General features: G+C 41.3%; 1 protein-coding gene across 1 annotated transcript; it reads right to left on the bottom strand.

Moving 5' to 3' along the window:
* Positions 1–234: 234 nt before the first annotated feature.
* LOC123287688 (putative olfactory receptor 1F12P) lies at positions 235–1176 on the bottom strand. The gene has a single exon (XM_044775063.2). The coding sequence runs from the start codon at positions 1174–1176 to the stop codon at positions 235–237; it is 942 nt and encodes a 313-aa protein (XP_044630998.2).
* Positions 1177–12314: the final 11138 nt, after the last annotated feature.

Raw genomic sequence — 12314 nt, 5'->3', positions numbered from 1 at the left:
TTTTATTGTGATTTTTCAGGGACTTCATATGTAAATATTTGCCCACATAAATAATATTTCAGGGAGCTCAAAAGGATAAGACCTGTGACTATGTCATTTTTAGAGTTTGTAGCAAACTTAGGTCATTGTCAAGTTTAATAGGTATTTAATAACAGCTTTGTAATTATGATGAAAATGAAAATGATGATCTCATTAGAACTTGCCTCCTGTTGAACTCCTTTCTACCAGTATGAATCACTGGGAGAAGATTTTTCTCTGGCCTAGAGCCTTCTTTAAAGCCCCCTTCAGCTCATTGTTCCTTAGACTGTAAATGAAGGGGTTCAACATAGAGGCTGTGACCATGAAAATCACTGACGCAGCTGAGTCTTTTTCAGTTGAATGGTTGGATGAGGGGCTCATATAGACCCCTGTGATTGCTCCATAGAAAAGAATGACCAAGGCAAGGTGAGATCCACAGGTGGAGAAAGCCTTGCATTTTCCTTGGGCAGAAGGGATTTTCATCACAGCAGAGATGATGAGGCTATAGGATGCTAGGATACACCCTGAAGGTACCACAAAGATTAGCCCCACCACAGCCAGAACCACGACCTGATTAAGACTTGTGTCAGAACAAGATAGAGGGAGGAGAGAGTTGATATCACAGAAGAAATGATGGATGACATTGTTAGAGCAGAAGTGCAGACGGGTTATCATAAGGGTGTGCAAGAGGGGGTTCAAAATGGCAATGACCCAAGGTGCAGTCACCAGAGAGGCACAGAGGTGTTGGGTCATGATGGTGGAGTAATACAAAGGGTGACAGATGGCCACATAACGGTCATATGCCATCACTGTGAGAAGGAAATTGTCCATGTTGGCAAACATCATACAGAAATACATCTGAGCCAGGCAGCCAGGATAGGAGATGGACTGAGTCTGTGTTTGGGTGTTCAGTAGTATCTTGGGAACTGTAGCTGAAGGAAGGCAGAGGTCTACAAAGGACAGATTGGCAAGGAAGAAATACATGGGTGTGTGGAGACGATGATCTGAGCTGACGGCCAGTAAGATGAGTAAGTTTCCAAACAGACCTGTTAAGTAAAGACACAAGAAAAGTGCAAAAAGGTGTGCCTGCTGCTCTGGCCAACTCGAGAAGCCCAGAAGGAGAAATTCAGAGATACTGGTTTGGTTTTCCTTTTCCATTGCCTGAATATACCTGCATGAAGACCCAGAGGATGAAATATTTTCAACAGAATAAATTTCCCCTTGGTACTTTTTACCTACTTACCTAGTCTAGTCCCATTTACTAAATATTTTCTCTTTAGACTACCCTACCTCCTCTCTGATGTTCTCTCCCAAGCCTTGCTGCACCTTGGGTGTGTCTTTCCATTTCATGCGTTGTCTTTTCACTTATCCTCTCTTGCTGGAGCCTCACCTCATCCAAGATTTCCAAGGGATCTCTATACATCTCTCCTCTGTAAGTAGAGATTATTTTCCCACTTATGATGCTGATTCAAACTCTTGCACATTCTGCAATTTGTGTGACTGCCTGACTGTCAGCTGTGTGCTGGAACACATCCATGGGTTTGACACACTAAATGACTCCACGCCAAACATTAAGATTTAAATGAGAAAATTTTTCCAAATGTTTGTCAAACACAATAATAACCAACCTGCTTGGAAACCAGTCAGACATCTACCATTTAGGATTCATAAGGAGAAGATAAACTATCTTCCTTTTTTGAGACGCAAAATAAAAATATATTAACATACTTGACAAGTGTAAAGAGTTAAGACACCAAAGAAATAGTTTACATGAAAACTATGTACAAAATAGGTAAGTATTTACAAGCAAGTTAAAAAGTTGTATACTATAATTATATAATACATGTAGATAAATCTAAAGGAGAACACAGAGAAAAAGTTGTGTCAAAATAGGGAGGCAAATTTAGAAGATTTCCTTTTGATGGCTTTGTAATATTTTAACCATAACTGCAAAAACGGGTTCAGGTTTATAAAGCATTGTCAATGCAAATAATCCATAGCCAACCTATATATCAAAATTAGAGTGAGTTTCTTATGAGTCAAAGTGAGGATTATAACCTGGGAAGGCTTTAGAAGGTGTTCCAGAGAAGCATGAGTTTCAGTACAGTCTTACATCTTTTTAGAACAAAGAAGATACATTAAAAACACCCAGGATACATTTTCAAAAACACCCAGTACACAGTTGCAAATTAACAGGTCAACATGACCATGATTCCAGGAAAGGGACTAATCTGGGCATTACCAATAGGATGTTACCAATAGGATGTTGTTACCAATAGGGCATAGGAGGGGAAGTATGCATTCTTTACGTCAAGAGAGATTCCTTACTTTAATGGATAAGCAGATGTACAATCTATGTTTTTGATACGCCATAAGTCAGGCTTTCTAGTTCAAGTCGAATCAGTTTTGAACTCAAATAGTTACCCCATATACCTCAATATGTGAAAATCTCTTGTCAGTATCATTATTACTTCCTGCATTTCTTGCAGATGTAGAAAACACAAAGTAATAGAAGACAGAGTTCCTGATCCAAGAAATTTGGAATCAGGTCGTGGAGGAAAAATATTATAATGGAAAATAAGTAAGAAGACAAAGGTTCACGTCCATAGATGAGATAGTTTTAGACGAATGGAGGACTCCCTAAGAGATGGACAAGATACAGGAGAGTGTGGGCTCTGGAGTTAGCCCACATTGAAACTAGACTCTATCACTTGCAGTCTGATTGACCAAGTCACCTAACCTCTCCAAATCTTAGTTTCCTCATGTAAAATAATAGTACATACCTTAAAGTTTGTTGTGAAAATGAAATGAATTAATGTATGAAAAACTCTTAGCAAATAATGATTACTCAATAAATTCAAACTATTGTTGAGAAAGCCAGAAAGGGATAAGTCAGGCTTCTTTCCCAGCCTCCAGTGGCTGTTTTAAATCTTTTCTTCTCTTCCTGCCACCAGTGCAGAAAACTTCTCTGCATCTCCTTTCATCCTTCCTTTTCTCTTTCCCTTTTGTTACAACAGAAGCAAAACCTCTTCATGTGATCCCATCTCGGGCCAATCTATCTACTGCCCCAGCCACTCCATTGAATTGCTCTTTCAAAATTTCTTTCTTTTTTTTTTTTGAGGAAGATTAGCCCTGAGCTAACATCTGCTGCCAATCCTCCTCTTTTTGCTGAGGAAGACTGGCCCTGAGCTAACATCCGTGTCCATCTTCCTCTACGCTATGTGTGGAATGCCTTCTACACCATGGCTTGCCAAGGGGTGCCATGTCCCTACCCGGGATCCGAACCGGCAAACCCTGGGCTGCCAAAGTGGTACGTGTGCACTTAACTGCTCTGCCACCGGGCCGGCCCCATCAAAATTTCTGGAAAAACTCAATGGATATTTCTTAGTCCTTACATTTTTAGACCTCCTAGAATTCTCTCCTTGAGAAACTCTTTTCCTTCTTGGATTTATTTTCATATTTCCTCCTATCTCTCTGGCCATTCCTTTTAAGTTGCCTTGGCAGAATTCCCTCCCTTTAACTGCCCCTTAAATGTTGACATTTCTCTGGTTTTCGTCTTATGCTTCTTTTCTTTTCATCCTACACATATTCCTGTATGATTCTATTCACCTCCATGGCTTTAATGCTACCATGTGCCACTCTCTCCCAAATTTATTTCTTTAGTGCAATTCTCTTTCATTTTCAGATTCATATACCCAATGCTTTCTGATGTCTCCACTTGGATGTCATAGACAGCTTATCTCTAATACTTCCCAAACGGAATCCATCATATTCTCCTCAGGGCTCAAAGACTGTTTCTCTCTCCATGTACCCTTATTCAGTAAACAGCGCCACAATCTATCCAATTTCAAGAAGAGAAAATTTGAGAGTGAGTCCAGGACCCTCTCCTTTACCTATACATCCAATCAATTGCTAAGCCCTGTTGATAGTACTTCTTAGGAATCAGAATATTTTTGTTAAGCAAATGGATTTTTAATATCTACCACAACTAAGGCACTGTTTTAGGCATTGGGAAATAGCAGTGAATAAGAGAGATGTGGTCTCTACCCTCAAGGAGTTTGAAATCAAAGCCAGAAACTTCGGAGTTGTCCTTGACTCATCCAATTTGTGAATGAGCCCTGTTGATTCTGATTTTTCTCGCACCCATGCTCCTTTTCTTCATTCCTAATTATACTGTCTATGTCAAACTCTTACCGTCTCTCATCTGGATACTTACAGTAAACTTCAGACTGGTCTTCCTTCCTATAGTCTTCTCCCTTTCAACCCTTCCTTCAAACTTAGCAAAGAATTATCCTTCTAAAACAAGAATTTCCCCATTTCCCTTCTTAAAAACGTTCAACGGGGGGCGGCCTGGTGGTGCAGCAGTTAAGTTTGCACATTCCGCTTCTTGGTGGCCTGGGGTTTGCCGGTTCAGATCCTAGGTGTGGACATGGCACCGCTTGGCATAAACCATGCTGTAGTAGGCGTCCCACGCATAAAACAGAGGAAGATGGGCACGGATGTTAGCTCAGGGCCAGTCTTCCTCAGCAAAAAGAGGAGAATTGGCAGTAGTTAGCTCAGGGCTAATCTTCCTCAGAAACAAAACAAAACAAACAAAAAAACCTTTCAACGGTTTTCAATGGCCTTCAATTCAAATTCCAAATTCCTTATTGTGGCCTACAAGGTTCTTCATTACCCCTTTCTTACTTCTCTTGTCTTATCTCTTGCTGTGGTCAATTTCCCACCCTTAGAACTTCCTGACACACCCTGAAACTTTATGTCTATGTGGCTTTTCCTTTTTTGAAGTTCTCTGACCACCCCATCTAAAGCTTCCTTCAAGACATCCTCTACTGCATTGCCCTGCTTTTTGTCTTCATATCACCTACCACTATCTGGAATTTGCTTGTTTCCTGAAAAGTAATTTATTTATTTTAAAATCTACATCAGTAAAATGTAAAGTCCATAAGAGCATGAAATATGTCTTTTTTTTAAACCACTATATGTCTTGAATAGTGCCTGACATACAGCAGATAATCAGTATGTATTTGTTGAATAAATGAATAAATGAACATACTTATTAAAGACTCAGAAAGTTTTTTCTTAAATATCAGATAGAAATATGTGTCCTTAATGCATATTTTATAGTGACTTTTATTCTAGGCTATATAGAATTTGAGATTATCTATATCTACATCTATATGTCAGCATTTGTATATTTGTTTTCATGGCTCTTCCTTGCTTATAAGATATTTTGGAGAGCACATGCACTGAATCTTATTCATCTTTGTCTAGGGAAGCTCAGTTTTATAAACAATGGTTTATATTTGCCTATGAAGACAGACTGAATTTATAGGTGGAATGAGCTGCTTGCCAGAGGATGCAAGACAACACCGTCTCTGATTCCATGATTGGTTCTCCACTCAGCCCCGTTGTCCTGAGTCTTAGCCAAAGGGATGGAGAGTCTGGTGGCAGAAACTAAAGGAAATGGAGGGATGCTGTTGGACTACTTTTTCCGTGATTGAATAATAAAAATGTGAAATTGAATGGAATGGAGAGGCATTCTACACATGTATATGTCAAGTGGGGAAAGGCATTGACACTTTGGACTCCAGAACACACAGAGCTCATGTGAGAACTTCCTGGGAATTCCCAGAAATAATTAAAGCAACTTTCCACAGACTGCAGGGATTGCTGCGGTAGATAAAATGACAGCCTGCTGTTTATTGCCACTCTCGGGCCAACAGATTGATGTGGTTTCAGGAAACATGGATCAGAATTGTGTCATGTCACTTGGCACAGCTTTTGCACTCAAAAATGTTAGTTGAATAAATGTTCTGTAACAGCTATGGTGACAGCAGGAGACAGGATTTTCACTATGGAATATAAAGCAGACATAGGTGGAGGGGAGGGCAGGCCATGCGCTCTGCAGGAAGCAGAAGAAATAAAAATATTAAACGTCCTTTATGGGAGGTTTCTTCTTGCTGCACTTTCCCTCACCTCCACATCTCTCACTGGCATACCAGACATCTCTGCTTTTATCATTTGCCATAATTTCTATTTAGAGTTCCCAGGAAACCCTCACACGGGTTCTCTGCTGTCTCCCTGGTGGTTGGAATCCTCCCTTTTCTTCCTCTTTTGATCTAGGTTGCTTGCCAATACTGTTCTGCCAGTGCCTGCTTTTACAAAAGTGATGTGATATCGGGGCACTGATGATCTCAGAGCTGCTAATGCTGCTAATGCCAATGCAGCCCTGGCTTCTCTGGAGTCCAAAGTGCCAATGCCTTTCTCTACTTTGCACATAAGCTGTAGGATATCTCTTTACCTTGACAGTAACTACTTCTAGTGTGTAGATCCTTCACTTCTACTTAAAGAGAAAACTCCAAGAGAAAATGGTGCCCACAGTCTTTTCTTCTACCAAAGACTCTGCTCTTTCACTCAAGGATCTTTGGGGGTGCTGGGGAATGGCCAGGTGAAGTGGGATTAGTTCTTGGACAGAGCAGATATGAAAATTTAGAATTTGAACCATTGCCACTTTATGCTGTGTAGAATGAATAAAAGAGGAAACTTACCTGCAGAGAAGGAAGACTAAAATTGATCTGCAGAAAAAGGAAGAGAGTCACATAGTGCTCTCCTTCAATTCTGACTCATTTTTTAATTGCTTTGACTATCTGAAGGGGTTTTCTCCTATTTATTTTCCCTCCTACCTTTGCACCTTTGACTTTCCTGCCCTACCAAACTGGATTCTTCCTAAACTCAGTTTTGAAGACACAGCTTCCTTCTTTTTTGTTCGTAGCCTGGACCAAGTTCATATCCATTGGCTTTTCAGACCTTATTTGCCTGCAGGTATGTTTTCAACTGCAGGTATATATTTTTTCTAGTATTCTTTCATTTTCACCCAAACCTATTATTAACTGTTATCCTAAGCTCTTTGTTGATTCTGTTAAAGAACTGATCCACTGAAACCTTCATTTACAGAGAATGTATAAAGAGAATATTCTAGAAAACAAATACCCTGGAGGGAGGAGAAAGGGCTTTTCAATAATCTCTAGGAGGCATCAAGAAGGAGTTATAGGCATGAGAAAATACTTTGGATGCATAATCACAGACATCTGTTGATTTCATCAGTGCACTAGGGTGGTGGCAATAGTCATAACAATGAAGACATCATCTCTCCCTCTCAATTGCCATAAGATAAAATGTTTTTCACTCTTGTAAACATGATAAAGCAATAAAAAGTACACGAAATAAGCTGAGTAAATTCTATAATTATGTAAAAATCATAAATTTCTCACCAAGATAGAAAAAATATAAAGACTTGCCACTATCAGGTGCTCTATATCACACAAAATGTTTTCATAATTTATTAATCCTCATAACAACTCTATAATGTACGTCACATATCCTCATTATACCAACACTAAGTTTATCAGAGCCAGGATCTGAATTACGATTTCTTTGAAATCCAGCCCACTTTTTACTAAGCCACTACTGCATCTAGGATCTCACACATTCCCAGGGTATGTTCTCATTAATTAATCAGTTCATTCATTCACTCCACAAATGGTTATTAAGAATTTACTACGTGTTAGACAATGCCTGGTGACCTTAAGTAGAACCTGAACTTGTTTCACAAATCTAATTAAAGACGTGCTTTCTCCTTTTTTCTCAAAGCTGCTCACTTCTCATTGTGCTTACCAAATGCTCCTCTCAGGAACCTTCCGGGAAGAGACTTTAGCTTCCAAGTCTCACTGAGGGGTAATAGGAAAAATAAAAATGGAAGAAAGTTACCCTTCCCTGAGGATGTACAAGGATGAGGGATGGGATGTATCTGGTGACGGTATATCTGGTGCAGTGAGAACTGGAGTGACCACAGGACTCCCCCACACTGACATTTACAGCTTCTTTGTAGCTCTTGGAACCCAATGTTGACAAGCTCCCTCGATGCCAGTAATAATTACTTCATCCTCCTGTGGGTTTCCCAACTGAAACCCTAGAGATAATGTATGTGGCAGACAATTCTCCAGGGAGATTCAAACAATTAAAAGATCTGGAAGTTGTTCATAGGTTTCCAGGAAGGATTGTAACACAATTTCTCCCCCTCTACCTTCAAGAGGCCCCAAAACAACAAATATCAAACATTACACTGATAACAAATGATCTTTTCAGGCATGAGTCGATTTACTCTCTAAACATAGGGTCTATCTTCCCTGCCTCAGCACTCTTCAGCAACACCACCCTTGGGCTTGTGAATGCTTGATCTATCATTGTTGCCTGAGATAAAAGGACCCATTTTGTGGTAAAGGAGGTGAGATAACGGGCACATGGTCAGGATTCATTGCTCTTACAGTGTACTCCATCCTCATGAAGCACTCAGCCTAGAATAACAGTGGAATGGCCTCTTAAAGCCTCAACTAATGTATCAGCTTGGGGATAACATCCAGAAATTTTAGGGTGCTATGCATGGGAAAAATGACCAATGTATGGTAGTGTTTCCCCACTGCTGTAACTTATGTGTCCAGATGCCAAAGGGTATGTATTGGTTAGCTTTTTCCATATAAGAAGCCACCCTAAAACTGTGGCTTAAAACACCAGCCATTTATTTATCTCACAATTACGTAAGTCAGCCACTTGGGCTGAGCTCAACTGGGTAGTTCTTCTGGTTTTGGTTAGACTCACTCAAATGCCTGCAGTTAGCTACTGGGTTCCTTTAGGGCTTACTGGTCTAGGGCTTATAGCTGGGATGGCTCCTGTCTGCTTGATGTGGTCTCTCATCCTCCAACAGGATGGCCTGGGTTGTTCATATCATGGAGGCAGATTTCTGAGAGAAAGAGTAGAAACATGAAAGGTCTCTTGAGTTCTAGGCTTAAGACTGGCACAACGTTAATTCTATTTCATTCCATTGGCCAATACAAGTCACAAGCCCAACCTAGTTTCAAAGCGTGGGGAAAGACTCTACCTCTTGATGGGTGGAGCTTCAAAGTCACATTGCAAAAAACATGGATTCAAGGAAGAGGGCAAAATTGTAGCCACTTCTGCAATTAACCAAGGATGGAAGTAGGAATGATATCTTTTACCATTTCTGCAAATGGTTTGCTTTTGGAATTTGTGTTTCTCATCCCTGTAACTTTAGGTCTGCTAGATTTGATTCTAAGGAAGAGACTGTTTCCATAAGGGAACACAGTAAGGGTTTCACTGAACTTGAAGCAGTGACTACCACCTGGCCGCTCTGGGCTCCGCACGCCAGTGGATGAGCAGGCAAAGAAAGGTGTTACTATACTGGTAGGGGATAACTGACCTTGATTATCGTGCAGATCTAGGGTTGCTACTACACATAAGACAAGGAAGGAGTATATCTGGAGCCCAGCGTGTGAATGTGAAATTACGGCAACAAAGACCTTACAAGAGTAAAGCAAGACACTGTTCTCTTAAGGATAAACGTCTGGACCACCATTCCAGGCAAACAGCACAGATAATGCCTGAGAATAAATGAAATCTATTTTTGATAAACGGCTTTGGAACAGCTTCAACAGTGAGATTGTAGCATTTTCACTAAATCTCTTGCATTAAGGTTTTATAGAGATTATGCTGGCAGCCACCTTGCAGGCGACTCCGTGTTTGTTCAGACAAAAAGGGATCTTTATGTTGCCGGGGGTAGACTGTTTCAGGAACGTCTGGAGCACCACTTCAGATCATTGGGCCTCACACTTCTTATTTCAACCACTGCTGCAGTGGTTAGTTCCATGAGCACTATTTTTGATTGGGTGCCCCTTGACCATGCCTCAGCTTGGGCCGGTGCTTGCCCTAAGGTTCGTCTAACGCTACAACACCATGGCAGGGGGTAAGGAAACTGCTTAGTCGTCACACATTCACAACCTGCAAGTGTGGGACAGTTAACATCCCATGGAGTGAAAATCTGACCAATGGGGAATGTGAGCCAATGAGTAAATTGTTTCTCCTTTCTTTTCCTGCGATAGATGTCTGTTGAGATGCCTCCTGACATTTCTGTTGCCAAACCAGGTTCGTTTTGCCTGCCGCGTGATTATGCCAATCACTGAGATGACCAGTTTGCAAAGAGAAAAGATTTAATCACAAGGCAACTAAGTTAGGAGGCCAGAGAATCAATCTCAGATCTGCCTTCTCAAAAATAGGGACTCAGGGATATTTATGGGGGAGGGGGAAAGGTGGTCTAAAATGTGGGAATAGATGATTGGAGGTGAGGAGAAATAAGGTAATTGATGATCTGCACAAGTATAGTCAGGCTTCGTGCCTCTTCATAGGACGCATGCGCACAAAATGCCAGCTATTACCATGATCTGAGGGTGGAGTTTTTAGCTCCTTGACATCAAAAGGTCATTTGTTGAGCATTTGTGCAGGCCCAGTTGATAGTTTGGTGGTCTCAGCCAGCCTGAACTGGACAAGAGGGTCTCAGTTCCTGGAAAAGCATTCTTAATTACTCTGTTGATAAGATGGGGTCAGTTGAACTGGTCCTTGAGGGCCTGTGGTTACACTTCTTGGGACACATGTGACTGAGCTCCCAGTTACTCCATACTGGTGGTAAACTTGATAATGTATCCTTGACAAACCCACTTTTCTTCCCTGTTCTGCTCACTTTCTTTTACTCCTGATGCTGTATCACATTCTGCATTAGGTATTTGTGTATACGTCTTTGTGTCAAGCTCTGTTTTCCGGGAAACCTAGGCTAAGACAAAAAATCTCGGGGCCTATAAAATTAATCTTGATTATAGACATGAATTTTGGAGTTACTAAACATCAAAGACATTTGTATCCATAAGAATGGAGAAGATCCCATGGGGGGCAATTTTAGAGAAAGAAGAGGTCATAAGACCAAGGTTTGAGGCACCTTAACATTTACTGATTGGTAGTAGAGAATTGTAAGACTCTAAATAAGATTGGGAGAAAAATGCAGAGAGGTGAGAGAAAAATTCTTTTAGTTGCATTAAAACTAAGCTGATATAACAAAAAGACCCAGAAAATATAGTTGCTTACAGAAGATCCTTTTTCTGTCTCTCTCTCTCTCTGCATCTGTCTTCTCTCTTTCCACCTCTCTCTCTCTCAGGCAGTGGTGTAGCTTCTCAAGAATTGGGGGACAGTTCTAACTCTACTTTGTTCTTAGTGTCTCCTGATATTTGAGGGTTTGCCAAGACTTGTCAGTATTCCAAAGGGGAAGATCTCAGTCAGCACCTCGATGTAGGCTGGACCATCAGGCAGCAGCTTTTAAAGTATGTAAACATACCTCTCCCAGAGGAAGACTAGGAGATGAGCCTTTCTGTTGCTTCCTCTGCATTGAGTCCTGGGGGGATAGTCAGTTAAGGCCTCTTTCTCTGTTTGTTACAGTCCTGTGGTACCCGTGTAGATAAACCTCGCTGGCTACCAGAACCAGGTGATCAAGAGGTTACCAGAACCAGGTGATCAAGAAGTGTACCCTAGGTGGTAGCCGCAAAAACCAAGGCACCAGACATGATACACAAGCTCCCTTCTGGGAGATATGGGCGACTTGGAGTGAGGCAGAGGGAGAGTGCAAAGATGGTGCTCGGGGCCTCCCTTCTCTGGAGAGGATTGCAATCTGCACTTAGATGTATGTTAAACTAGAAGCCTTAGCTTTTAAGATAAGTAAATAGGCCTCTTTCAGGAAAAAACTGGCTGTTTCAGTCTGCTCCGCCTGTGCTGTGCCCTGGAGAGAGAGACACACTGAGTCTGGGTAACCGTTTCTCAGTTTGTTACAGCCTTGTGGGTCTTGGACATAAGCTTAGTTAGCTTCAGAGCTATGTGTTTTGGGGGCCCATCTCTCAGGTAGAAGTGTTTAAAAGTTGGGGCACCAGATGTAGGGTACAAACACTTTTGCTCTTCAGGGAGAAACTGTGAGTTACGAGTTCCCTCCTGATTTTGTATCGCCACACCACTGGTGGGGTTTTTGGTGAGATTGTGTCTCAGCCTCTCTCTCAGATTCTCATTCAATTATTAATTTTTAATTTTCTCTTTTTTTTTTGAGGAAGATTAGCCCTGAGCTAACATCTGCCACCAATCCTCCCCTTCTTTTTTGCTGAGGAAGACTGGCCCTGAGCTAATATCCATGCCCATCTTCCTCTACTTCATATGTGGGACGCCTGCCACACCATGGCTTAATGAACAGTGTGTAGGTCTGTGCCCAGGATCTGAACTGGTGAACCCCGGGCCGCCAAAGGGGAACATGTGAACTTAACCACTGTGCCACCAGGCTGGCCCAAATTATTAACTCTCAAACATTAATTATGTAATTTTTTAATTTCTTGTTTTTTAAAAATCCTTGCTGGGTTTTA

The sequence above is a fragment of the Equus asinus genome, chromosome 8 (assembly GCF_041296235.1).
Source record: "Equus asinus isolate D_3611 breed Donkey chromosome 8, EquAss-T2T_v2, whole genome shotgun sequence".
Taxonomy (NCBI): domain Eukaryota; kingdom Metazoa; phylum Chordata; class Mammalia; order Perissodactyla; family Equidae; genus Equus; species Equus asinus.
The sequence above is the reverse complement of the archived record's forward strand: the minus strand, read 5'-3'. Positions and strand labels throughout refer to the sequence as shown.

What these genes read in the sequence shown, in the direction of transcription:
- LOC123287688 (XM_044775063.2), bottom strand. Translation starts at nt 1,176, where the DNA reads ATGGAAAAGGAAAACCAAACCAGTATCTCTGAATTTCTCCTTCTGGGC.